The sequence below is a fragment of the Lepus europaeus genome, chromosome 4 (genome assembly GCF_033115175.1).
Source record: "Lepus europaeus isolate LE1 chromosome 4, mLepTim1.pri, whole genome shotgun sequence".
NCBI lineage: Eukaryota > Metazoa > Chordata > Mammalia > Lagomorpha > Leporidae > Lepus > Lepus europaeus.
The window spans coordinates 19,469,564-19,497,281 of record NC_084830.1 but is presented as its reverse complement, the minus strand read 5'-3'; the positions used below and the strand labels follow the sequence as shown (position 1 = coordinate 19,497,281).

Below are 27,718 nucleotides of genomic sequence, written 5' to 3'. Positions count from 1 at the left end.
GCCAACTGCAGCGACCTTGACCTTGGCACACTCGTTTCTGTGGCTGCTGTAGCCAACGGCCACGACGCAGTGCCTTAAATCCATGCATACGCATCAGCTGACATTCCTATGGCTCAACTCTGACACACATCTCCCTGAGCTATCCAGGTGTGCGAGGCCGGCGCTGTGGCACAGAGGGTAAAGCCGCTACACCAACCGGCATCCCATATGTGCGCCAGCTCAAGTCCCAGCTGTTCCACTTCCAATCCAGCCCCCTGCTAACTTCCTGGGAAAGCAGCAGAAGATGGCCCACATAACCTGGTGTGCTCAGAGGTCCTGGGGGTTAGGACACTGGGTCTCTGCCACCCACACGGGAGTCTGCAGCACTAGCTTCTTATATGGGCACCGGTTCGAGTCCCAGCTGCTCCATTTCCAATCCAGCTCCCTGCTAACACACCTGGGAAAGCAGAAGATGGCCCAACTCTGTACCCATATGGGAGACCCAGAGGAAGCTCCTGGCTTTGGCCTGGCCCAGCCCCAGCTGTTGCGGCCATTTGGGGAGTGAACCAGTGGATGGAAGATCTCTCTCTCCCTCTCTGTAACTCTGACTTTTAAATAAATAAATGTTAAAAAATAATAAAGTAAAAACTGAAGTTGAGGTGTTGGCAGGGCTGGCTTCCTTCCTGGACACCCCAGGAGAGAATATATTTCCTTGTTTTCTTTTGCTTCTGCAGGTGACTGAATTTCCGTTCTCCATCATTGAAGCTAGCAACCTAGCGTCTGCCTGACTCAGTCCATCTGCCTCTCTCTTCCTTTTTTAAACATCCTGGTGACCGCCCTGGGCCTGAATGGATAATCCTGCTAATCCCTCTGAAGCCCGCTGGTTAACACCCTAGTTCCCCTCTGCCACGTAACCTAGTGTGCTCAGAGCTTCCTGGGGTGAGGACCCTGGGACATGGACATCTCTGGGGGGGGGGGGGTGGAGGAGCAGTCACTGTTCACTCCAGGGTCCGTGTGGACACAGGGAGGCCCCGAGTCAGGACGGAGCACAGCAGAGAACCATCGCCGAGCCCCTTCCAGGCACCTCCTGCCTCCTCCCTCTGCAGTCTGCTCGGCCTGCAGCACAGCCACCTCCCCTTAGAGCCTGCGAGGTTCAGAGCCAGGAGAGGACTGGACCACTGGACCTCGGTCATTTAGGGTCACTGAGTGCAGGAGTGATGACCACGTGCCCGCCCCTGGGGTGAGACTGCGGTTCCCAGAGAACCAGCTCAGAAGCTGAACAGACACAAGCCCAACAGATACAGGGAGATGAACGCCTCTCCTCTCCTCTCCTGGTGGACAGAACTGGAGCCCCACCCTTCGGCCTGTCGTTTCTGGGCTCAGGGGACATTCATTTCAGCTTCTGGCTGTGCAGCAGATGCTTGGGCCGGGTCCCAAACACTTACCGAAGGCCTGGCTTCGCACGGGACAGGCCAGGCATGGAGAAAGTGACAGTGCGTGCAGCCGCACCACCAGAGCTCCGGTTCTGTGGACTCTTCCACTCCTGTGCAAAGGCCAGAACGGGCAGTGGTCCCCAGCCCCATGCAGAGGGTTAAACCCCAAAGTCGGAAGTTGCTGGGAGGTGGCCTGGTGGGAGCTTGTAAAGTCAATGTGGGTGGGGTGGGGTGGGGTGGGCCCTTAAGGGGGCTCTGGAGAGAGGGCTGGTTATAAAAGCCGAGCGGGGCTCAGCCTGTTTCTGCTTCCCGGCTCTCCTTGCACACACCCCACCACCATGCACCTTCCGAACTGTGAGCCCCACGCCACCCCCTTCCTTCAGAAGTGGCTTGTCTCAGGTGCTCAGCCGTAGACACAAAAGCTGACCCATACGCACTTGGTAGGCTTGCTTGCTTAAGACCCTGGAAATGGGGTGTAAGCTACTTTTACGGGTCACATTTCAGAAGTGCTAGAGAACTGCTATTTAATCATTTTGTAAATGGGGGCTTTGGATTCATCTTGGAGAAGTTTTTTTTTAAGATTTATTTATTTACTTGAAAGGCAGAGTTACAAAGAGAGAGAGAGAGACAGGGATCTTCCATCCACTAGCTCACTGTCTAAATGGCCACAATGGCCAAGCCAAAACCGGGAGCCCAGAACTCCATCCAGGTCTCCTCCATGGGTGGCAGGGGCCCAAGGCCTTGGGCCATTTTCCGCAGCTTTCCCAGACGCATTAGCAGGGAGGCTAGGATGTAGAGCAGCCAGGACTCCAACCAGCACTCATTATGGGATGCCAGCACTGCAGGCGGCAGCTTAACCCTCTGCACCACAATGCTAGCCCCTTGGAGAGGTTTTTACCCAATGTCCTCTTAAAGCAAACCCGGCACTGCACAGGCGGGCGAAGGTGTGTCTGGCGCTGGCAGTGGGCTGCAGGGATGGCCTGGAGCCCCAGGAAGGCAGCAGCATCAGAAGTCAGGGCATGTTCACAACGCTGAGCTCCACCATAAAAGGGCAAACCAGAGAGGCAGTCCCAGGGCTGCTGACCTTGCAGGGAGGAATCATACAGTGACTTCACTATAATTCCAATAAGCACTCCGGAAAAACAAGCGCAGGTCAGTGTTGCACTTGGAGGGGAACCTGAGCGAGTCCGGGAATGAGGGTGACCTTGGGGCTGACGGCTGCAGAAGGAAGTTTATGGCAAGGGGAGGGGACTGCAGGGGGGATGTTCCAAGCAGAGGTAACCAACCAGACAAAGGGCTCACAGAGCGGGAGGCTGGAGGCATGGGAGAAGCTGGAGCAGCAGAGAGCCTGGGATGGGGGCCAGGGCCAGGCCTCATGGAGGACCGTGGGGCCACCTCTGTAAGAACGCTCTGGCTCCAGAGTGAAGACTGTAGGGTGTCAGCACTGAAGGGACAAGGCTCCCACCACAAATCCCCAGCACAGAGCCCCCTTGGGAGCAAACACTGACGAGGGTTTTGGGCGCATGGAGCAAGGACCTGCCCTTGTGTCCCACGCGCCCGGCTGGGGTGCACTCACATCTCTGCTCGCCTCCTGGGTGACTCACTCGCCAACAGGATGCTGGTGGTGTCTGAACGGGCAGCCCGAGGAATCTTCTTTAGCATGTCATCATTGTTGCTCAATTTCCTTCACCATCGGTGCTGGACGTGGCCATGACGACTTCCGTGTGATGACACACAGCGGAGCTGCGTTCCAGGTGCCCTTCCCAGCCTTCGCCGCAGCCCAGGGGTCAGGGGGCAGGAGGCAGCTCACACTCGCTCCAACACGCTGCTGCCAAAGGTGAGTCATGATCAGGATCCCACACAGCACACAGACACTCAGCTTGGTGTGGATGCTGGGCCTGGGAGGCAAGCCAGAGGGCTAAAAGCTCAAGCCATGGGCGAAGTTGTCCAGGGGGCTGGGATGGAGGCCAGAAGGTGAGAGGAGGGGGAGAACCGGGGGCCTTTCTAGGCCGCCTAGATGAGCAGGAGGAAGAAGTTCGCACACAGAGGGCAACAGGCAGGACGCTGGACTGCCTCCACGTGGTGTCACCTCTGTGGGCATCAGCCTTTCACACAAAGGAAGACGCTGGCCTATTAATTCAACGATTCTGTTCAACAATTTAGTGAGATGCCGTGTATCTTGCCTTGGGATACAAACACAACAGTTGGAGTCCCTGGCAAGTTATAAAAATTTGCAAAATTCAGAATCCATCATGGAAAATAAGCAAAGATGCAACAACACAGAGCAACAAGGTCAGCGGGGCAATCAGGAAAAGGGAGCCCCAAAGAGGGCAAACTAACCCTGCCTGGGCCAGGAAAACTTCCAGGGAGCAAAATCAGGTGCCACCTGAAAGATGAGCATGACGGGTAGAGCGGTCTCCAGTTCCAAGCCTGGGTGTGTGCACAGAGGCAAGGGTTAGTGAGGTAGGGCGCTCCAGGTGGCCGGAGCCGTACCAGGAAAGGCAATCCACAGCTAGACCACAAGCCCACACAGCAGCCACTTGGAGCCTGGCACATAACAGGAGCTCAGTAAACAATGGTCGTTGACTGAATGGGCGGAAGGCAATGGGCACTTGAAGGGCTTTCATGTCCAGTGGTCCCTAAAATTGAAACGTCTACTCATCACACAGAATTTTTTTAATTTTTTAATTTTTTTGACAGGCAGAGTGGATAGTGAGAGAGAGAGAGACAGAGAGAAAGGTCTTCCTTTTTGCCGTTGGTTCACCCTCCAATGGCCGCTGCGGCCGGTGCATTGTGCTGATCCGAAGCCAGGAACCAGGTGCTTCTCCTGGTCTCCCATGCGGGTGCAGGGCCCAAGCACTTGGGCCATCCTCCACTGCCTTTCCGGGCCATAGCAGAGAGCTGGCCTGGAAGAGGGGCAACCAGGACAGAATCCGGCGCCCCAACCGGAACTAGAACCCAGTGTGCCAGCGCCGCAAGGCGGAGGATTAGCCTGTTAAGCCATGGCGCCGGCCCACACAGAATCTTTTCACACTAGAGATGAAAGACCAAACTGGCGATCGCTGGTCGTGCTCAGACTCAGTACAAGAGTAGTCAAAGTAGAAACCCAATCCCACCCGTGCCAGTTTGGAGAAGGGTGACGGCAGTGAGCACGAGTGTGGAAGGGCAATCCTGAGGACGTCACATTTTTGCCCAGGGCTCAAATTCCCTTCCCTCTGCTGAGAAAGATGAACTAAGAACTATGTAGGGGCCAGCACTGTGGTGCAGCAGCAGGTTAGGCCATCGTCTGCGACGCCTGCGTTCCACAAGAGCACTGGTTCCAGTCCAGGCTGCTCTTCTTCTGATCCAGCTCCCTACGAATGCACCCGCCAAAGTCACAGATGCCCCAAGTACTCAGGCCCCTGACACCCACGTGCAATATCTGGATGGAGTTCCTGGCTCTGGCTTCAGCCAGGCCATCTTGGCTATTTGGGGAGTGAATCAGTGCATGGAAGACCTGTCTCGTCTGCTTATCACTCTTTCAAATATAAAAAACTATACAGGAGGGCAACTGATGGGGTTCTTGATGTGTCATTAAATTATTTTTATAAGAGAATTCTTAGGGCCGGTGTTGTAGCATAGTGGGTTAAGCTGCCACTTACAATGCCAGCATCCCATATGGGCGCTGGTTCATGTCCCTGCTGCTCCACTTCCCATTCATCTCTCTGCTAACGCACCTGGGAAAGCAGCAGAGGGTGACCAGGGTCCCTGGGCCCCTGCATCCATGTGGAGACCTAGATGAAGCTCCTGGCTTCAGCCTGGCCCAGCCCTGGACATTGTGGCCATTTGGGGAGTGAACCAGCAAATGGAGATCTATCTACCCCCCTCTCTAAGACATAAAATAAACCTTTACAAAAAGAGGGCAAGCTGTCATGTGCCAGATAAATCAGAGTACGGCAATGGCCTTGTGTAATTGGAGACAGTGTCAGAGACTGACGGCGACGCGTGTCAATTACGGTGCTCCTGGGTCTCTGGGCCTGTGTGTCCTGAGAGCAAGGCACCCGATGCTCTCCGTTCCAGACTCTCTTCTCAGCTACGTGGGGATGGCAAACAGCCTTAAAAAGGAGATCACGGGGCTGGTGCCGTGGCTCAACAGGCTAATCCTCCGCCTTGCGGCGCCGGCACATCGGGTTCTAGTCCTGATCGGGGCGCCGGATTCTGTCCCGGTTGCCCCTCTTCCAGGCCAGCTCTCTGCTGTGGCCCGGGAGTGCAGTGGAGGATGGCCCAAGTGCTTGGGCCCTGCACCCCATGGGAGACCAGGATAAGCACCTGGCTCCTGGCTTCGGATCAGCGAGACACGCCGGCCGCGGCGGCCATTGGAGAGTGAACCAACGGCAAAGGAAGACCTTTCTCTCTGTCTCTCTCTCTCTCACTGTCCGCCCTGCCTGCCAAAAAAAAAAAAAAAAAGGAGATCACGGGGCCGGTGTGTGTCCTAATGGTTAAGACGCCCACGATCCACATAGGAGCCCCTGGCTTCCATACGACCTCCAGCTCCTGACTCCAGCTCTCTGCTAACGGAGACCCTGGGGAGGCAGCGGCTCAGGTAGTTGAGTTCTGCCACCCACATGAGAAACCTGGACTGCATTTCTGGCTCCTGGCTTCAGCCCCATCCAGGGGCTACTGCTGGCATCTGGGCAGTGAACAAGCAAATGAAAGCTTTGTTTCTCCCTCAAATAAATAGGAACTTTTTCCAAAAAATAAGGGAGACAGTACCCCACCCCCAACAGCAAAGGGCCAGCATGCTTACCAGCCATTGTAAAAGATTCGGGGGGCTGGCATTGTGGCACAGCAGGTTAAGCCGCCCCTGTAACACCAGAATATGAGCACTGGTTCGAGTCCTGGGCGCTCCACTTCCACTGCCACTCATGTGGGACATCCGGATGGAGTTCCAGGCTCCTGGCTTTGGCCTGGCCCAGCCCTGGCCATCACAGCCATTTGGGGGAGTGAACCAGCGGATAGAAACTTTCTCTCTGTGTGTATGTCTCTTCCTCTTTTCTCTGTAACTTTTTAAAATAAATTAATCTTTTTTTTTTTTCCAAAAAAGACTTGGGTTTCCTAAAGTTAGGGTTCCGCTCCTGGAACGTGGCCCACGGCACCCACATCACAGAGGCGGCAAAGCGTGTCCGCTGCATGGGACAGCAAGCACTCCTTTGCACCCCGACGTGCCCACCTCCCGGGACCTGGGAGCAGGAGCCGCTGATACGGGCTGCTGGGCCTGAGCAATAGAATCCGCCGTCTCTGACGCAGACGCCTGCTGTCTTCTGCCAGCGCACAGGAAACTGGCAGGCCGACTTGTCAGCTTCCTAGGAGGCAAAACCTCAGTCTCCTTGTAGTCCCGACACACTCTTAGACAACTTTCTAGGTCCTCCCTGAGGAACTTCTCCAAGCCATGTGGATTCCCACACTGCTGGCTGCAGGACAGCAAGTGTCTTAAAAGACCACAAAAGCTCAGTGCCCTTTCAGACTTTCCCAAAGCGATCTGCTGAGGGGTAGCAGGTGGAAGCTGCAGTACTTGTCAGAACAGGACAACCCTAAAAGGAAAACGATAAAGAAACCGAGTATAGCAGAAATCACCCGAGAAGCCATTTTTCTAAAGTACAAATCATTTTAAATCCCCTGTATTCCACGAGCACCAGTGGATCCCGACTGAAGCAAACAAGGACAACCGACCCAGTACGAGACATTTTCCCATTTCTTTCTCAGCAGGAGCACGAAGCCAGGACGTGCGTCTGTGAGCCGAGCTGGTTTCCAAAGGGCCAGAAGTGGTCTCTGATCCTTCTGAACCATCTGTCTTCGAATTCTTGGGAGGAGGCCGTCACCAAGGCAGCCAGGGCCGCGTGCCCAACACTCTTCACCTCGGAATGAACCTCGTCCTTTATTTTTTCTGGGACGATATCTTCTCCCATAACCTGCAGCAGGAGAACAAAACCGTCCCAGGAAAACAGTCAGCAGCTGTGGAAGGGAAGACGGCTCTGCTCATCCATCGTAAAGCCTTTCACACCAAAGACGACACATACTTGGCCGCCAGGCATTTTCTTTTCTTTTCTCTTTAAAGATTTATTTTATTTACTTGAAATACAGAGTTACAGAGTGAGGTAGAGCTGGCGGGGAGGCTCTTCCATTCCACTGGTTCACTCCCCAAATGACCACAACAGCCAGAGCTGAGGCGATCTGAAGCCACGACCCAGGAGCTTCTTCCGGTCTCCCACAGGGGTGCAGGGGTCCAAGGACTTGGGCCATCTTCCACTGCTTTCCCAGGCCCTAGCAGAGAGCTGGATCGGAAGAGGAGTAGCCGGGACTCGAAATGGCGCCCGTATGGGATGCCAGTGCTGCAGGCTGAGGCTTTAACCCACTGTGCCACAGCGCCAGCCCCAAGCAGCCAGGCATTTTCAATATACTAAAAAGACACTTATCCAGAAGTAGTCATCCAGGGGCCAGCGCTGTGGCATAACGGGTAAAGACACCAACTGCAGTGCCGGTATCCCATATGGGTGCCTATTTGAGACCCGGCTGCTCTACTTCTGATCCAGCTCTCTGCTATGGCCTGGGAAAGCAGTGGACAACAGCCCAAGTGCTTGGGCCTCTGCACCTGCATGGGAGACCTACAGGACACTTCTGGCTCCTGGCTTTAGAACATCACAGCTCTGGCCATTGTGGCCATATGGGAAGTGAACCAGTGGATGGAAAGAAGTAGCTATCCAAAGACTGAGAGAATACCTCAAAAAGTTCATGGGAAATGGAATTAGAAGTTTACTTTGGCACCAAAAATTCTGAAATTATATACAGGATGCCTTAAAAAAAAAACTCATGGAAAATGCATATAAGAAACTATGTGTGGATTCTAACATTTTTTACACCAAAATAAACTTATCTTAACTATTTTCCAGACCTTCTGAAGTACCCCAGCATGTAACATGACATGGATTACATCTGTACCCTCACCCTCCCTGAGTGAGAATCACTGGGGTCCTCAGGCATGTCAGAGCTGCCCAGCCTCCCAGGAGTGCCATGCACGGTTCCGCTGGCAGGAGTGCACCTGCCAGTGAGTTTCTCTCCTCACATGAGGCTGAAGCGGTCAGGGAAGAGCCCAGGCAGACTCAAGACAGCTGTGTGCGGGGCACAGGCTCTGTCTCCCAGAAGCTCTCCAAAGTCAAAGGCAGCAAATAACTAACAGGCAAGTAGCTGGGCCCACCCTTTACTAAACCCAGAAAGACGCTCCAACCCCACTATAGCCAGAGCAATCGCCCGGACATTCACCAACGAAGGCCCAATGCTGCCCCCTACTGGCCAGAACCAGGCCTGTATGAATGCAGCCTCGGATTCCAGGTTAGTTTCTCCTTAGTAAGAATGACCAAGTTAGGATTAGAGAGCTTGTACCTGAACCCACTGAGCGCTAAGCCCCACCTTTGGTAACCACACTGAACTACAGGTAAATTCCAGAGTCCCTTCATAGCATCCAGCAGGAATGGGGGATAAGAGAGAGAGAGAGAGAGAGAGAGAGAAAGTGAGTGAGAGGGAGGGAAGTAGGTAGGGAGGGAAGAAGGAGGAAGGGAGGGAAAGAGAGAAATAACTGGTTAACTCCCTAAATGGTCACAACAGCCATATCCGTACAAGGCTGAAGCCAGGAGCCTGGAATTCCACCTGGGTCTCCCCTGTGAGTGGCAGGGGCACAAGTACTTGGGCCATCACCTGCTGCTTTCCCAAGCTCATTAAAAAGAAGTTGGATCAGAAGTGGAACAACCAGGACTTGAACCTACACTCATTTGGGATGCTGGTGACATAAGCATGGCTTAACCCACTGCACCACCACAGCAGCCTCTGTTCCTAGAAAAGTTAGAGCTGCCCTTAGGTTCTTAGATGAATACACAGAAGAATTAAAAACAGGGACTCAGGGGTTGGTGTTATGGTGTAGTGTGTTGTCACTGCTTGTGACACCAGCATCCCATACTAGAGTGCTGGTTTGAATGTTCGATTCCCAGCTGCTCAGCTCCCAAATCAGCTCCCTGTTAACACACCTGGGAAAACAGTAGAAGATAGGCCAAGTACTTGGGCCCTTGCCACCCATGTGGGAGAACCAGATGGAGGTCCTGGCTTCTGGATTTGGCCTGGTTCAGCCCTGGCAGTTGCAGCCACTTGGGGAGTGAACCAGCAGATGGAACTGCATTTCAAATAAACAAACATCTTAAAAAAATACACACCAGGGGCTGGCGCTGTGGCATAGTGGGTAAAGCCATCACCTGCAGTGCTGGCATCCCATATGGGCACTGGTTCAGGTCCCAGCTGCTCCACTTCCAATCCAGCTCTCTGCTATGGCCTGGGAGAGCAGTAGAGGATGGTCCCTGCACCCATGTGGGATACCCAAAAGAAGCTCCAGGCTCCTGGCTTTGGATCGGCTCAGCTCCGGCCATTGTAGCCATTTGGGGAGTGAATCAGCAGATGGAATACCTCTCTCTCTCTCTCTCTCTCTCTGCCTCTCTTTAACTCTGCCTTTCAAATAAATAAATAAACCTTTAAAAAATACACACAAAAAACAGAGACTCAAACATACATGTACGCTAATGTTCATGCCAGCACTATTCACAACATTTAAAAGATAGAAACGACTAAAGGGTCCATCAACAGAGGAAAACAAAATGTGGTGTGTGTGTGTGTGTGTGTGTATATATGAATATTATCTTATAAGAAGGAAGAAGGAATGAGGTTTTTTTTTAAAGATTTATTTATTTATTTGAAAGGCAGAGTTACAAAGAGAGAGACAGAGACAGAGAGAGGTCTTCCATCTGCTGGTTCACTCCCCAATTGGCTACAACAGCCAGAGCTGCGCCGATCTGAAGCCAGGAGCCAGGAGCCAGGAGCTTCTTCTGGGTCTCCCACTTAGGAGCAGGGGCCCAAGGACGTGGGCCATCTTGTACTGCTTACCTAGGCTATAGCAAAAGCTCTGGATCAGAAGTAGAGTGGCTGGGACTCGAACTGGCACCCATATGGAATGCCAGCACTGCAGGCGCCGGCTTTACCTGCTACACCACAGCACCAGCCCCAGGAACGAGGTTTTGATAAAACAATATAGATGAACCCTAAAAACATTGAAGTCAAATAAGACAGACACAAAAGGCCAAATATGTCACAGTGATGAAGATAGCAAAGAATGTTATTCTTGTATATAATCAGAGTTAAAAAAAATAAGGAGAGAGAAAGAGGAACTATGGGACAGAAAAGAGCTGCGAAAAAGGCAGAAGAATCAAAAACAGAACGTATGAACCTATTTGGGTCAGGTAAAGGACCTATAAAGAAGAAGTATGCAATCAGATTATTTAAGGATATGCGGTTATGTTCATATCACACGTACAAAATGAGAACAAAGTGATCTGTCTGAGTGAGGGCGCAGTATTCGTCTATTTGAAAAGCTCCACGGTGAATCACCTGTGTTGTCTAGGTAGGAAGCCACCACTCTGCTCAAGCAGATTTATAGAGGACGGTGGAGGATGCTTAACAGACGGCCTCAGGGGCCGGGTAAAGTCACTGCCTGAGATGCCTGAATCCCATATGGGCATCAGCCTGAGACCCAGCTGTTCCCCTTCTGATCCAGCTCCCTGCAGCTGTGCCTGGGAAGGCAGCAAAAGACGGCCCACATCCTTGGGCTCCTGCACCCACGTGGATGAAGCTCCAGCCGCTGTGGCCATTTGGGGGGTGAACCTGCGGATACACTATCTCGCTCTCCTTGTCTCTTCCTTGCTGTCTGTCTGTAACCCTGCCTTTCAAATAAATAAATAAATGTTTAAAAAAAAAGAGAGAGAGACAGAGAAAGAGAGGGAGAGACGGAGAAAGAGAGGGAGAGACGGAGAAAGAGAGGGAGAGATGGCCTCACTTATGAGGAACCTAAAATACTGTTGAAAAGATAATGTGTCTACCTCCACAGGGCCCAGGAGTTATCCACGCCAGCAGTGTGACTCTCTGAGCTCAGAGGAAGGAGAAGTCACCGAGACTGGGCGTTCCAGAGAACGACTGCAGCTGGGTCCTTGAGGATGGAATTAGGAGGGCCCAGGATAAGTCTGTTAGACACGGGCAGATTAGCCTGTAGGAGCAAAAGACTTGCCTAAGGAATTATGGGAGGGCCTCAGGCATCATACTACAGAGCCTGGGGCACATGTGACCTCAGAGATAATGCTGACTTGTTTCAGTTCTTCTCTTTCAATATGCACTATTATGTTACGCTGTGTGTGTGTGTATACACACATACATATATATGTATCGATTTTTTTTAAAAAAATATTTATTTATTCACTTGAAAGCCATAGCCACAGAAAGAGAGAGAGAGAGAGAGAGGTGTTCCATCCACTGGTTCACTCCCCAGATGGCCACCAATAGCCAGAGCTGGGCCAATCCGAAGCCAGGAGCCAGGAGCCTCTTCTGGTCTTCCATGTGGGTGCAGAGGCCCAAGCACTTGGGCCATCCTGCACTGCTTTCCCAGACGAATTAGCAGAGAGCTGGATCGGAAGTGGAGCAGCTGGGACACAAACTGGTGCTCACAAGGGATGCCAGCTCCGCAGGCGGAGGCTTCACTCACTAACCCACAATTCTGGCTCCCTCTCATTTCAGTTTTTAGGGTAACAGGCAAAGTAAAGTTTTAAAATTAATCCAGCAGCAGTTCAAGACAGATCTGAGGAAAAACCAAGGGGAGCCAAGCCAAAAGGTGACTGTATGAGTCAGGGCAGAGCTGCTAAGGACTAGGTGTTGGCAGTGAGAGAAAAAGGCGAGATCGGCTGTGAAGGAAGTGTGCACTTGCAGCCAGGCTGGGTGAGCCTGGAGTGCAGGAGACCCAAAGCTAGAGCAGCTCTGGGTGTGGCAGAAGAATTAGAGCCCACCAGGACTGAGATGTTAGTTTGGATGCTGTCTGTCCCCCAAAGGCCCATGGGTTACAGGTTTGGTCCCTGGCGCTGCTGCTGTGGCGTAGTATGCTAAGCCTCCATCTGTGGTGCTGGCATCCCATATGGGCGCTGGTTCTAGTTCCGGCTGCTCCTCTACCAATCTAGCTCATACTATAGCCTAGGAAAGCAGTAGAAAATGGCCCAGGCACTTGTGCCCCTGCACCCGTGTGGGAGACCCAGGAGAAGCTCCTGGCACCTGGCTTCAGATTGGCCCTGCTCTGGCTGTTCTGACCATTTGGGGAATGAACCACTGGATGGAAGGCCTCTTGGCCTCTCTCTCTCTTTCTGTACTTTGGTATACATCTCAAATAAATAAAATCTTTACACAAAATTAAAAAATAAGGGTTTAGTCCCCAACTCTCATGCTAGTGCCACCAAGAAGGTGGAAGCTAATCAGATCATGATGGAAGATGGAACCTTTTCGAGACAGCTTGATTTGATTTGACTGGGCCACTAGGGCAGGGGCCCTGCTAATTAAGACATCACCTGGACACAGATGGACACTTGCTCCCTCTCGGCATGACACTCTCTGCACCACTTCGGGAATCTGCCAACAGGAAAGTCTCACCAAGGCAGAAACCGTGGGTGCCCACCTGATCTGAGACTGTTATCTCCAAAGCCACAGTCCAAAATAGACCTCTCTCCTTCCTAAGCAGCCTGTCCGTGTTTCATCCTAGTAATGAAAAGCTGACAATGCCAAGTGGAAAAACTAAGTGTGGTACAGAGATGGTTCTTCCCAACGCCTCTCTGCTTCCTCCCAACAACTATCTACTGACGGCCAAGTAGCTACTCCAGCACGCTAGCACTGAGGGGAACTGAAAGACTGCCTAGTCCCACCTAAGACATTTTGTAATTGAAATAAAGAGAAAAATCAATGACTACCCTATATTAACCACCCAGCAGGGAGACAAGTGTTTCAGGGGACAGACCAGAGGTGCAGACTGGGGAGTAACCAACCCACAGCGGATGACTGCAACTGTGGGTGTGGTTGTGACTGCTGTGGGAGACAGAGATGGAGGAGAGAGGGCCGAGGTGAGACCGAGGGGATGCCACTACTATGACAGGAGGAAACCAGTGCAGTCCCGAGAGGCAGAGGTAAGGCAAGCAATGCAGGAGAAGGCAGAACTGAAGGGAAGAGGGAACGGAGTGAGCGGTCAGCAGTCACACATTACAGGAAGATAAAGGAAAACAAACGGGATTCTATTGCTCTCCCAGGCCACTGCAGAGAGCTGAATCAGAAGTGGAGCAGTTGGGTCTTGAACCGTTGCCCATATGGGATGCCGGCACTGCTGGTGGCCACTTTACACGCTACACCACAGCACTAGTCCCTGCTCCACTTCTGATCCAGTTCCCTGCTAAGGCACCTGGGAAGGCAGTGGAAGATGGCCAAAATACTTTGGTCCCCACCACCTCTGTAGGACCTGATGGTGTTTCAGGCTGCTGGCTTTGCCCCAGCCAAGCCCCATCCATTGTGGCCACTTGAAGAGTCAACCAGCAGATGAAAGGTCTCTTTCTCTGTCTTTTCCCCCAAATAAATCTCTTTAAAACAGAAAAAGAAGGGGCTGGCGCCATGGCTCACTTGGTTAATCCTCCACCTGTGGCGCCAGCATCCTATATGGGCGCCGGGTTCTAGTCCCGGCTGCTCCTCTTCCAGGCCAGCTCTCTGCTGTGGCCCAGGAAGGCAGTGGAGGATGGCCCAAGTGCTCAGGCCCTGCACCCGCGTGGGAGACCAGTGCAGCATGCTGGCTGTGGCAGCTATTTGGGGGGGTGAACCTTTCTCTCTGTCTCTGTCTAACTCTGCCTGTTAAAAAAAAAGAAAAGAAAGAAAAAGAAAAAGAAAATTCTAACAATACGTTTTACAAAAATCCAATTTTTTAAAGAGAGAGAAGCAACAGGATTTTTAAATGACATCTGACTGTCCCTGCAACCATGCGAGGAGAGACAGGGTGGAGGAAGGGCTACACCGAGGACAAATGGGGGGAAAATTACAGAAGCCTGCCACAAACGTGAGCAAGAATTCTTTTGTTTATCCAGCACTGAGACAAACCGTGGGCAGGCATTCATTATGTACAAACAGGCACTTGCCAACAAGCACCTCCAAGTACACAAAGCACAGGCCCTGGAGCCCAGAGCGCCGCAGGGCAAGGACCAGAGGCCGCCCCGGCGAGGCGTGATCAAAAGGCACACAGGCGGGAGACAGGAGCTCCTCAGCAGAGGAGACTTGGCCCTGTTTCTCACAAAATGGTATCGGAGCCAGCAAAAATAGCGAGGATGCTTTCTTCCACATCAACTCCACAGGAGACACTCACCTCAGCTATCAACAGCAACGTGTCTTCTTTGAAGCCAAACCCTTTCACTCTGTCTTCGATTTCCTGCTGCGTCCTTAAGTTCTTCTCCAAAGCAAACGATGTTTGCTGCGACTGGGTGAGTTGAAGCAAAAGCCTGGAAAACCAGAGTCGCCATGTGTAGGCTCAGCACAGAGGAAAGCTGCGAGGAAATGCTGTACAGAGCCCAGGTGGTAGCCGGGTGACGTGCTACCGGGCCGCCCTCACAGGCCCCAAGTGACTCCCTGGAGCTTCCTCCTCTGAACACACCACCCAGCTTTACAGCGGAGAGCCAGCGTCCCTGAAACAGACCACAACCTCCTCTAGAAGTCTTTAGGGAACACCACCTCAAAGGAGCTTCTCTGATTGAAAGCACAAGTAACTGGACAAGCCTCCCAAGCAGACTCCCTCCACACAGCGTTTGGGACCTGCTCCGTGGCCACTGTCTCCCTGATCCTGTGGCAACGTGACTTCAAGGTCTTGCTAGATTCACCAGGACACACACATGTTCCCAGAGAGGCCAAACCACGTGAGCACCCTGCAACTGCCTGACCTCTGACCTCACCATCAGGATCACGACCCGGGCTCCTCTCCTGCTCCTCCTCACTCAGTGCGCGTGCAGATTTTCCCAATTTTCCTCAAGCTTCACTGGTCCCAAATGCAGCACCAGAAGCACTCAGGCCTCGGGGTCACTCATTTCCTGGTCTGCTCTAGACCCTGAGAGATAAAGATAATGCTGAGCAAGCCGTACACGTGCCTGCCCCATGGGGTGGAAGGAGAGAGAATGCGAGTCTGTAACTCCAGGTAGTAGCAGTACCAGGGAAAAACCCCAGGCAGGGTGAGGCTGCACAGACAGACTTTCCTGAGATACCGCTGAGGCAAAGACCTAACTGCTGAGGAGCCAGCCGAGAGAATCTGAGAGAAAGCGCTTGGCCGGGAGGAAGGAGGCCTTGAGACAACAAAGAACTAGCTTGATGTGTCTGGAAATCACAAAGACCACTGTGGCTGCAGCACAGCCAGGGAGAAGAAATGGAGTAAATGAGGTGGAAGGAAAGGCAGGGCCAACCCAAGTAAGATTTTGCAGGCCAAGGGCAGAGATGTTGCTATGGTTTCAATGTCCCCTCCACACGTTGGAATTGTCACCGTGATGGCAGTAAGAGGGGCTGGATCGCCCGGCGCCGCGGCTCACTAGGCTAATCCTCCGCCTGCGGTGTCGGCACCCCAGGTTCTAGTCCCGGTTGGGGCGCTGGATTCTGTCCCGGTTGCTCCTCTTCCAGGCCAGCTCTCTGCTGTGGCCTGGGAAGGCAGTGGAGGATGGCCCAAGTGCTTGGCCCTACACCCGCATGGGAGACCAGGAGAAGCACCTGGCTCCTGGCTTCGGTTTAGCGCGGGGCACCGGCTGCAGCGGCCACTGGGGAGTGAACCAACGGAAAGGAAGACCTTTCTCTCTGTCTCTCTCTGTCTACTCTGCCTGTCAAAAAAATAAATAAATAAAATAAAAAGAGGGGCCGGATCACGAGCTCTCGATCCCCGGGCAGGGGCTAATGCCACTGTGGGTTCCTGAAAAAAAGGACAAGCACAGGCTGATTTCCTCTCTCGCCACATGATGCCAGCCACGAGGCGACACAGCACGAGGCTCTCCCCAGGTGTCGGTACCTGGATATTGGCCTCCCAGCCTCCAGAACCATGAGAAATAAATCCCCTTTCTTTGTAAGTCACCTGGTCTGCGGTGTGTGGCGCAGCAGAAGCAGCAGACTCAGACAAAGGCAGACTTGAGGGAGGAGGGCCCCTTTGCTGAGCTCGACGCCCACTTCTGAAGAAAAGCTCGACCTGGCATCCCCCAGGCACCTGTGAATCCCGGTGCATCGAGCCTCCGCCTGCTCTGCTCCGTCCCTGCTCCCACGTGTCACATCTCAGGGGACAGCACCTGCATCCACCTGTGGTCAGGACTTGTTCTCCCAACCCTCAAGCTCCCTCCACACCCAGCTGACCACCAGGTCCCGTCTGCTTCGTCCTGCAGACATCTTTTCTCCAGTCTTACTACCACTGCACTGCTCTAGGTCAGGCCTTCCCACGTCCCACCGATTATTCTACAGCCTTTGCACTGGTGTCCCTGGCTCCACCATCCTGGCTACCAGACCTCTCTGAATCACAGCTGTCACTCCAGTCTAACATTCCAGACCTTCAAACACTTTCAGGCCTTCAGCACGAGGTTTCTTTCAAGCTGACATCTAATGTCTGTGCTAATAATAAAAACCAAAACAATAAAAGTACTACCAGCTACCATTTATCAACTGCCTACTGTATACTGTGCAATACAGTAAGCACTTTAGATGCTTTAATTTTATAACTCGAGGAAGTAGGCATTTCCCCCATTTCTCCATCTGTCTGGATGAAGAAACTGAAAACCACAGAGCTTAAGTAGCGTGCGCAACGCAGGACAGCTGGCAAGTGGCGAAGTCCTGGCTCATTCATTCAACATCCACAGCTTACCAAGTTCCTCAAAGCCAGATCTGACTCCGAAGTCCTGGCTCCGATGCACTTCTCCACCCAGGTGTTGCAAGCGCTCACGCCAGTGCTGCTCTCCCCACCACCCTGGGTGACCACACTGTCCCACCCTGGCTCTTCTCCGGGCCACACTTTCTTCCTCGTTAATTAGCATGTCTTTCCTCACGTGGGGATACTACCCAGAGTCAGCCACACAGCCTGGAAGAACACAGATCTGGCCCCACACTTCCTAACTGTGCTTGGGGGATGGTTTTAATAGTTTCCTGGTTCATAGGGGGCTCCACAGAGTTATGAAGATTAAAATGGGAGTTAGCTCTGTGCCATATACCTGCAGCACCGGCATCCCATAGGGGCCCTGGTGCCTTCTTTCTGACACACCAACAGCTCTCCTGTACTGGTCCCACAGGACTGCGCTCTCACTGCCAAGAAAACATTTCACACCAGCACGGTCAGTCACTGGCGACACATGTAAGCTCCCCAGGACAGTAAGCCACATAAGCAAAGGGAAAGTTTTTATGATCCAAGCTCCCAGTTTTCATTCAATGAACTTCTGAACTAAAGTGGCACACTCAGCTCTAAGCAAGCATCTTGAGAGAATCTTAAAATTTTCCCAATAGATACTTCTCAGTAAGCCTTACTGTTAATATTTATTGAAGTCTCCAGAGTTTAAAAAAAAAAAAAATTGGGGGGACAGCATTATGGCATTGTGGGTAAAGCCTCCACCTTTGACACTGGCATCCCACATGGGCCCTGGTTTGTGTCCTGGCTGCTCCACTTCCAATCCAGCTCCCTGCTCCTGGCTGCTCCACTTCCAATCCAGCTCCCTGCTAATGGCCTAGGAAAAGTAGCAGAGGATAGCCCAGGGGTTGGGGCCCCAACACCCACAGGGGAGACCCAAATGAAACTCCTGGCTCCTGGCTTCAGTCTGGCTCAGCTTTGGGAGAGTGAGCCAGCGGATAGAAGATCCTCTTTCTCACTCTTTCAAATAAATAAGTAAGCCTTTTTAAAACATTTTATTAAAAGTTAACCTTGGAGCCAGTGTTGTAGCATAGTTGGCTGAGCCCCCACCTGCAGTGCTGGCATCCCATATGGGTGCTGGATTCGTGTCCCAGCTGCTCCTCTTCTGATCCAGCTCTCTGCTGGTGGCTGGGGAAAGCAGTGGAAGATGGCCTGAGTGCTTGGGCCCTGGTACCCGCATGGGAGACCAGGAAGAAGCTCCTGGCTCTTGGCTTCGGGTAGGCCCAGCTCTGGCCAATGAGGCCATCTGGGGAGTGAATCAGTGGATGGAAGACCTCTCTCACCCCTTTCTCTGTCTGTAACTGTACCTTTCAAATAAGTAAATAGAATATTTTTTAAAAGTTAACCTTTGTGTTCTTCAGTATCATCTGAGACGTAAGACAGCCTGCTTGTTCCCTCATAAACCATGGAACTGGTCACATGTATCTCCCACCCTTCCCCCAGACTCATACTTTAAGGATCTAAAGTACTTGGAGTCTCTAGAGACAAACTATGGGCATTCTCTGTAGAATGAATTAAACCCACTTATTTCCACCATCAGTAACTCAAACACAAGAGCAGATTTTCTTCTTTAAATTTCTCTAGGGGCATCTGAATGAAAAATTCCTTTTTAAAATATCTTCTATCCTTTTCTTCCAATTTCATACCTTTGATTTTCTTTTCCTGTTTTTTAAATGTTTTCCAAATTTAACATTATATCTTAAGCACTGACACAGTTGTATTCTTAAAAAAATACAACTGTTTCTAAATCTTACAAACAACACATGTTCAAGGGGTTCTGTCTAGACCATCAGAAAAATCCAAAGGTATACAGCAAGTGTCCAGCCTAGGAACTTCTGGGTATTAAAATGAGAAAAATAGGGGCTGGCACTGGTGTGGGTAGAGCCACACCTGCAGTGCCAGCATCCCATATGGCAAGTCCTGGCTGCTCCACTTCAGAACCAGCTCCCTGCTGAAACACCAGGGAAGGTAGTGGAAGACGGCCCAAGTCCTTGGGCCCCTGCACCCACTTAGGAGACCAGGAGGAAGCTCCTGGCTCCTGGCTTCGGATTGGCCCAGCTCCAGAGAGTGAACCAGCAGATGGAAGACACCTCTCTCTAACTCTGCCTTTAAAATCAATCAATCAATTTTTTAAAACAAACAAAAAAACAAATTAGAAAAATAAAACCATTATTCTGAGCCTGCCGCCACGAGCTGTTTAACCTGCCCTGGCTCACCTGGTTCGTATAAATGATGCACAGGCTTTCATCTGAGTCTCCAGCAGCGCTTCGTCTCTCTCTCCTGCCACGCAGTGTCGAATACTCTTAAGGGCATCCTCATTTTCCAGGCTATGACTGCTCCTTGCTTCCACAGGAGACACAGAGCTCGCAGGCAAGGTTTCAGGCAAACACAGAAGATGGTCTCGTCCTGAGTGTGGAGAGGAGGACTTGATCGTCTCGTCACTTGACGTGAAACCATTCTGTTTCTGAGCTGACGCAAGTGAAGTGGAGAGAGCTGGCCCCAGACTCAGGTAAGCCTCTGCCAACTTGCCCCAGTTCCAGGGATTAAAAGGATGCAAAGAAATCAGTTTCTGCAAGCAGAAAATTGTCTTCTCCAAGTTCTGCAAACTTGAGCAAATAGCAAACTGGAGGTACAGCACAGTGGTTAAATGGTCTGTGTTGGTCGCTTTATTTTCCTAAGAAGAAAAAGAAACGGTTACAACCTTAGACTGTAAAGTGTTTATAAAACATTTAAAAGTGAAGATGCCTAAAAACCCAGGCTGTATATATTATAAGAAGTATCTTCCAGTAGCTTTACAGGTGGAGAGAAATAGACTCCGTTTGAAACCGCAAACCTAGAGGAACCTAGCAAAAGTCAGCAGCCATTCTCAAACATTCTAATGTCATCCTAATCTAACAATGCATGTGATAGTGACCTAACAAAGTTAAACACCAAAAATACATCATTTCTTTCCAATTTTTATTATAATCTTTACTGTCTCCAGAAGATACATGAAAGACTTGCCAATTTTCTTAGGCCCTGGACTACTGGTTCCATTTTAATATTCAAGGCTTTCTAAAAATCCAAATGGTAATTTCCTTGAGGATTTGAACCAACTCCACTTCCAAATTTTACTTGGCTTAGACATCTTAAACAGGACAGCCCTGACTGAGGCTCTCAGCGCTTCATGAAGCATCGTAATTGAATCCAAATGCCTTCTCTGGTAACTATTACCAAGGCCCATTATTTTTGGCTCGAGGGGGTTGCTTGGTTTCCTTCTGATCAGAAAATCCTTTTCAAGTCTCCTCAACCAGCGCCACCCCCTCTTGCCTAACCTGCCATATGGCAAATGCCCTTTGGGTTAGGAAAACAGGCCTGCTTTTTCTTTTCCTTTCTTTTTTAGAAATTGGTTTATTTGAAAGGCAGAATGGCAGGGAGAGAGAGGGTTAGAGAGAAACAGTAGGAGAGAAAGAAAGGAAAGAAGGTAGGAAGAGAAAGAGAGAGGGAGGAAGGTATCTTCCTTCCACCAGTTCACTCCCCAAATGGCCACAGCAGCCAGGTTTCAACCAAGCTGAAGCCAAGAAGCAGGAATCCCATCCTGGTTTCTCATGTAGGTGGCAGGGCCCAAGTACTGGAGCCTCTTCGCTGCCTTCCCAGGTGCATTAGCAGGGAGCTGGCTGAGAAGCAGAGCAGCCAGGATTCCAACACTCAGATGTGGGAAGCCAGTGATGCAAGTGGAGGTGTAACCAACCCCCGTGCTCCAATGTGGGCCCCCAGGCCTGCTTTTTCTAAGTCAAAGATGCGGAGAGCAGCCGGCAGCCGGTAAGTGGACAAGGAGTCTATGGAAAGCACGGACGGACTGCTGGCATCCAGGTGATGCTCTCGCACACAACTAAGGCAGCACTACCTACCGTGCAGCCCAAAGGAACCAGCAGAACATTGGTGAAAGCCCAGGCCCGGCTCTGTGCTCCTACCCTGGGGGAAAGATGTGAACTCAGCCCCAGGCGACTTAGTCGGTGACACTGCACTGTCCTAAGGCCAGAACACACGCTGCGTAGTTACTCCAAATGCCAGGAGTCTGCTCCTGCACAGACCAGCAAGCTCCTTAGGAGCTTCTGTACAATGCTGAACCTCTAGCACAGCAAGCACTAGACTCTGGCTCCATCAGATGGAAGATAACTCGGGGTAATGAATCTCAACAAGTCACGTCCAGTCTTTTACTTACCGTAAGGAAAGGAACCGCCCCCTTTCTTCTACAGCATCACAGCGATCACTGCCATTTACTGAGTGTGTACTACGTGCAAGGCACTACTTACTCAAGCCTCAGACAACCCTTCCAAATGGATTCTGTTATGATCCCATTTTATAGATGAGGCAACTGAGTGACAGAGAGGGAAGACAACTTGGTTGAGGTCACACACGAGGAAGCTGAATAGCTGGTTGGTTACACGACAGGTCACAGAACAAAGGGAACTCGGGCGGAGGAAGGAAACACAGCCGGCCAGCACAGCAGACACTGGATGATCACCGCACGTGCGGGGCAGGGACACTGTCTGTCTCCTTAGCATCAAATCCAGAATCGGGCAAACAGTAGGAGGGAAATAAATGTATGTTGTAGGGAAAAGTGAGAAGGAGATGCATATCCTGATGGGTACTCTAGGACTTGCTATTTTAAAAATCTTTTAAAATGGGGCCACTGCTGTGGTGCCGTGGGCTGTCTCCACCTGCGGCGCAGGAATCCCATATGGGTGCAGGTTCTAGTCCTGGCTGCCCCTCTTCCGATCCAGCTCTCTGCTATGGCCTGGGGAAGCAGAAGATGGCCCAAGTCCTTGGAACTCTGCACCCGCGTGGGAGACCCAGAAGAAGCTCCTGACTCCAGGCGTTGATTGGCCCAGAGTTGGCTGTTGTGGCCATCTGGGGAGTGAACCAGTGGATGGAAGATCTCTCTCTCTGCCTCTCCTTCTCTCTAACTCTACCTCTCAAGTAAATAATAAAAGCTTTTTTAAACAATCTTTCAAAATATATTTTTAAAACTGATACATAAAACTATACATTTTATAGAGTACCACATGTTTTATGTATATACTGTGTAATGTTCAAGTTAAACACATTTCATTTCACATCTTATTTTAGCTTACTCAATGTTACACACTGATCTGTTCCCCTATAGAATGTGAGGGGACAATTAACCACTAAGGCAAAAAACAGATATAAGCCAGAGCTAATAATAAAATGAAAGGAAAAAGAAAAGGAAGAAGTTTGAAAAACAAGACACAGGATACCAGGAAACAAAACCATACACACAGCAGAGTCCAAAACCCACAGAAATGGGGTGAGACGCGCCACTCCGCTGCCCGTATCTGCCCAACGGTCCTCCCTGAGCGGGTGCCCAGAGGCCCGAGGGAAGTTGCACAGGTCTCTGATGAGGCTTCCTTCTGCCTGGGTACAGCCCCACGCTCAGGAGACTCGGGCTCTCCTGGCTGGCAACGGCCCTTCTCTGAGCCACAGAGACAGACGTGCACTGAGCCAGGGCACTGGAGGAGAAAGCCCAGCCCCCACCACTCCTCTGGCTGCCGCTGCCTTCAGCAATCGAGGCAAAACGCACAAAGCACAGCCAGTGCAAGAGGTGCTGTGAAGAGAGCAGGCAGTGAGGACGTCTACAGAAAAGTGCTGGAAGTGTCCAACGTGCTGTTCATTTGCAGGCCAGGGAGGCTGGGAACACAGTTAAATCTCAGAAGTTCACTGTGCATGCCAGTGCTTCCTTAGCAAGGCGTCTAGTTCCAACGTACGAACTAACTGCAATCAGTAGAGAGGGGAAAAGAAGGAACAAAACCCAGTCGTTCTCCATGTCCAGTTACTGCGAAGGCTGATCCACACGCCAAGGCCAAGGCCAAGGCCAAGCTCCCCACACTGCGCAGTGAACCCCGGGGCAAGCAAAGGCCAGGGATCTCTCCCAGCTGATGAGGTGCAGGACCGCCCACGGGGTACAGCTGTAGGCTGACCTCTGGACGGCTACATCCACAGTGCCCAAGATCAGTGCCACGGTGCCTGCAAATTCCCTCGGAGGAAGAAAACTAGCCATCATAAACTAGGGTTGGTCTACTTAGACTAATCTCCATACAAGATGTTCACCAAACTAATAGAAATGAACCATAAATGCCTTAACCTGAAAGCAAAGACGAAGAACAGAATCCAGAGTTACAAACAACTGCCTTTATCCTTTACAAGAAAATCTGCAATTCCACTTAGAAACAGAAAGGAGTATCGAGCTTAGCTTCACGTAGTCAGTCATTTTGGGGTCATTTCTTTTCTCTTTACCATGGTAATATATGCTCATTTCAGAAATTTTTGAAAATAAAGTCTAAAAATCCTAACGAGGGCAGGTGCTGTGGCACAGCGGGTTAGGCCACCTTGACTTGCGACACCTGCACCCTACATCCAAGTGCCTGGGACCCAGTCCCGCTCCCCCTCTGTCTGCGATCCAGCTTGCTGCTAATGTGCCTGGGAAGCAGCAGGTGATGGCTCAAATGCTTAGTTCCCTGCCACCCACGTGAGAGACCCACACTGACCTCCAGGTATAGCCCAACCTCAGCTGGTACCTGGGGAGTGAACCAGTAGATAAAAGATCTCTCTGTCTCTGTCTCTGTCACTCTGCCTTTCAAATAAATAAAGATGAATAAATAAACATTAAAAATAAAACAATCTAAAGAAAAAAACCAGATCACTTATATTCCTCCCTGCCTCTCCCCACTCCCGCCCCAAGAGAGCTTACTCCTAACAAGAACAAAACCTCTAACTCAAATAAGACTTTCACAGGGCGAAACACAGGGAAAATAATATAAGAAAACAATTATGCTAAGGTGCTAAAGTGTCATAATAACAAACTTCTTACACTACCAACAATTTTCTGCTTAGCCAAACCTACAGATTTTAAAACTAGTAAAAAGTGCATTTTCGGTCTCATTAAAACAATCAACTATTCAGCCAAACTTGTAGAGGAAAAAATCTGAAAACAATCATGGAACCACTCACCAGCTCGGTAGCAATCTCCAGGGCTTCCTGGTGCCTCCCCAGGTGAGCCAGACACCGAGCCTGGCCTTCCTGGATGTCCCTTTTCATGGAAAAATTGGTAGGCGACAATTTCTCAGCGATACTGGAATACTCCTGCAGCGCTTTCTGCCAATTATTAAATACAAGAAATGAAGAGAAGGGAAGAAAGCAAAGTGGGAAACATCATAGAAAATGGACTTAGCATGGGGACGGGCTTTTCCTAGGTAGAGGGTAATGCTCTCACGTAACCACCACCACCACGGACAGCATCATAGTGTGCTGAAAGAGCAACTGGAACCGAACAGACCAGGCTTGAATCCTGCTTGGCCACTAACTTGCTGTGTGACTTTTTCATCGGCAACTAACAACAGGATTCTCCTACACATGAATGGAGATAAATGAGGGTGCCTCAAGAGGTTCTTGGAAAAGTGGAATTAAAAGATATGCTTATTGTGATGCAGAAAAAAATGTTAAATTCACGCAAGGATTTTCGTCAAATGCATTTCTACAAACTTTTTGGAGATCCTTCACAGGCATAGATTTCACAATTTTTGCACCAAAATAAACTTATCCTTTGATTCCGTTTTCTGCAAACATTCTGAACCTCTCATATACATAAAGCATCTAGACAGTTCACTTTCTCACATGTCTGGGGGCTTTGCTCCTGCAGCTGTTAGGCATCTGTGTGGGCGGCTTGAACTAATGGAGAGACAGAGCCTGGGGAAACAGACCTAAAGATCCTTTGTTAGAGTCAGGGAAACCAAACAAATTATGAAGCCAAGCAAAAATGGCCGGGAACCTGTGAGTCTACAGTTACAAACAGGCATCACCAGAGACGAACCTCGTCTTCATCACAGCGCCCAGCTTAGTGCAGCACTATGTACACATGCTGTAGCTGACGGAACCGGAGCCCAGTGTATACACTGAGTTCTACCTGGTACTCTCCTTGTCTGTAGGCCAGGTCGCCTTTGAACTTCTTGGTAGTCAGGGCCTCGACATCATCACTGCTCTCTGTTTCTTCGCAAAACCACTAGAAATTGGGAAAACTCCACGTTACACAGTGAAGTCCTACTTGCCCATCTCATGCTCAGAAGCAATGTCCCACAACATAACTGATTAAACCTCAAACAATATAAACTTCTCCACGATAAGACTCGGTGGAAAAGCAGAAAGTGTGACAATGTTAAAGATGGCCTAGGGGTCAGCATTATGGCGTAGCGGGGCCTGCTCCCTGTACATGGCCTGGGAAAGCAGCGAAAGATGGACCAAGTGCTTGGGCCCCCGCCACCCATGTGGGTGACCTGGAAGAAGTTCCTGGCTCCTGGCTTCAGCATGGCCCAGGCCTGGCTGTTGAGTACATCTGAGAATGAACCAGCAGATGCAGGCCTTCTCTGTGTGTCTCTCAGTGAATCCTTCAAACAAATAAATATTTTTAAAAATTAATAAAAATGGCCTTGTTTTTAGTAAAACTCCCATAAGTACTATCCCAACAATGACACCTCTCTAAAAAAGCAGCCAGGGGGAGGAGGAACGGCACTGTGTGCAGAGGATTAAGCCGCTGTCTACAGTGCAGTGCCAGCATCCCATATGGATGGCAGCAAGACCTGGCTGCTCCGCTTCCGATCCAGCTCTCTGCTATGGCCTGGGGAAGCAGCAGAGGATGGCCCAAGTCCTTGGGCCCAAGTGCTGTGGGAGACCCACAAGAGGTTCCTGGCTACTGGCTTCAGACTAGCCAGCTCCAGCTGTTGCAGCCATTTGGGGAGTGAACCAGAGGATGGAAGATCCATCTCTCTGTCTATGCCTCTCTCTCTCTCCCTGTAAACTCTTTCTTTCAAATAAATAAATCTTAAAAAAAAAAAAAGAAAAAAAAAAAAGCAGCTCACTCGCATATGGCTGTGTTTACAGCATTTTTTAAAGAAAGTTTTTATTTAATAAATTCCATAGGTACAGCTTTTGGAATATAGCGCTTCTTCCCCCCATACCCACCCTCCCACCCCCACTCCTGTCCCGCCTCCTACTCCCTATCCCATCCCAAACTTAAGATTGATTTTTAATTATATTTACATACAGAGGACCAACTCTATACTAAGTAAAGATTTCAACAGTTTACACCCACACAGACACACAAACAGTATTCATACTGTTTAATTCATACCATTAATTCGCACAGTATACCTCATTAAGGGCAGAGGTACTACATACGGAGTAAGTGCACAGTGACTTCTGTTGGTGATTTAACAATTGACACTCTGGGGCTGGCACCATGGCGTGATAGGTTAATCTCTGCCTTTGGTGCTGGCATCCCATATGGGTGCCGGTTCTAGTCCTGACTGTTCCTCTTCCAGTCCAGCTCTCTGCTGTGGCCCAGGAGGGCAGTGGAGGATGGCCCAAGTGCTTGGGCCTCTGCACCTGCATGGAAGAGCAGGAAGAGGATCTGGCTCCTGGCTTCGGATCTGCACAGCTCCGGCCATTGCAGCCATTTGGGGAGTGAACCAATGGAAGGAAGACTTTTCTCTCTGTCTCTCCTTCTCACTGTCTGTAACTCTATCTCTCAAATAAATAAATAAAAATCTTTAAAAAAAAATTGATACTCTTTATTTATGACATCAGTGATCACCTGAGGCTCTTGTCATGAGCTGCCAAGACTATAGAAGCCTTTTGCGTCCACAAACTCCGTCAGTATTTAGACAGAGCCATAAGCAAAGCGGAAGTTCTCTCCTCCCTTTGGAGAAAGGTACCTCATTCTTTGATGGCCCCTTCTTTCCGCTGGGATCTCACTCATAGAGATCTTTCATGGCCATTTTTTTGCTACAGCATTTTCAATAGGGGTTGTGGTGCCCGGAAGCCTCCACTTGACTAGTGCAGTTACATTGGTTCATTCAAGTGAAGTATGCTTGCTTAGAGAGCATGGAAGAGGCACTGACAATTCTGTATGGAAAGAATTACAAAATGTGTGAAAGGGCCAGCACTGTGGCAGAGCGAGTAAAGCCACTGCCTGCAGTGCCAGTATCCCACACAGGTGCCAGTTCGAATCCTGGCTGCTCCACTTCTGATCCCACTCTCTGTTATTGCCTGGGAAAGCAGTAGAAGATGGCCCAAGTACTTGGGCCCCTGCACCCACGTGGAAGACCTGGAAGAAGCTCCTGGCTCCTGGCTTCGGATCGGCGCAGCTCTGGCCGTTGCAGCCAATGGGGAGTGAACCAATGAATGGAAGACCTCTCTTTTTTATTATTATTATTTTTTTATTTGACAGAGTTAGACAGTGAGAGAGAGAGACAAAGAGAAAGGTCTTCCTTCTGTTGGTTCACCCCCCAAATGGCCGCTATGGCCGGAACCACGTTGATCCGAAGCCAGAAGCCAGGTGCCTCTTCCTGGTCTCCCATGCAGGTGCAGGGCCAAGCACTTGGGCCATCCTCCACTGCCCTCCCGGGCCACAGCAGAGAGCTGGACTGGAAGAGGAGCA

The 27,718-nt window shown here is 50.6% G+C and overlaps 1 protein-coding gene across 6 annotated transcripts in view; it reads right to left on the bottom strand.

Moving 5' to 3' along the window:
- Positions 1-1,755: 1,755 nt before the first annotated feature.
- Positions 1,756-27,718, bottom strand: part of C4H8orf76 (chromosome 4 C8orf76 homolog) — a 29,915-nt gene continuing 3,952 nt past the window's right edge. For 2 of the 6 annotated variants that reach the window (XR_009865694.1, XR_009865693.1), the window contains 6 exons: positions 25,190-25,285; positions 24,238-24,381; positions 19,443-19,900; positions 14,686-14,818; positions 6,199-7,360; positions 1,756-3,625 (listed from right to left, as the gene is read on the bottom strand). Coding sequence is in view for 1 of the 6 variants with exons in the window: in XM_062188039.1 (XP_062044023.1) it covers positions 7,151-7,360; positions 14,686-14,818; positions 19,443-19,900; positions 24,238-24,381; positions 25,190-25,285 (1,041 nt within the window). In the remaining 5 variants the exon portion in view is untranslated. Of the gene's footprint in view, positions 3,626-5,861; positions 7,361-14,685; positions 14,819-19,442; positions 19,901-24,237; positions 24,382-25,189; positions 25,286-25,556; positions 25,610-27,718 lie in introns of those variants that run through there. The other 4 variants (XR_009865691.1, XR_009865690.1, XR_009865692.1 and 1 more) reach the window with 4 other exon arrangements.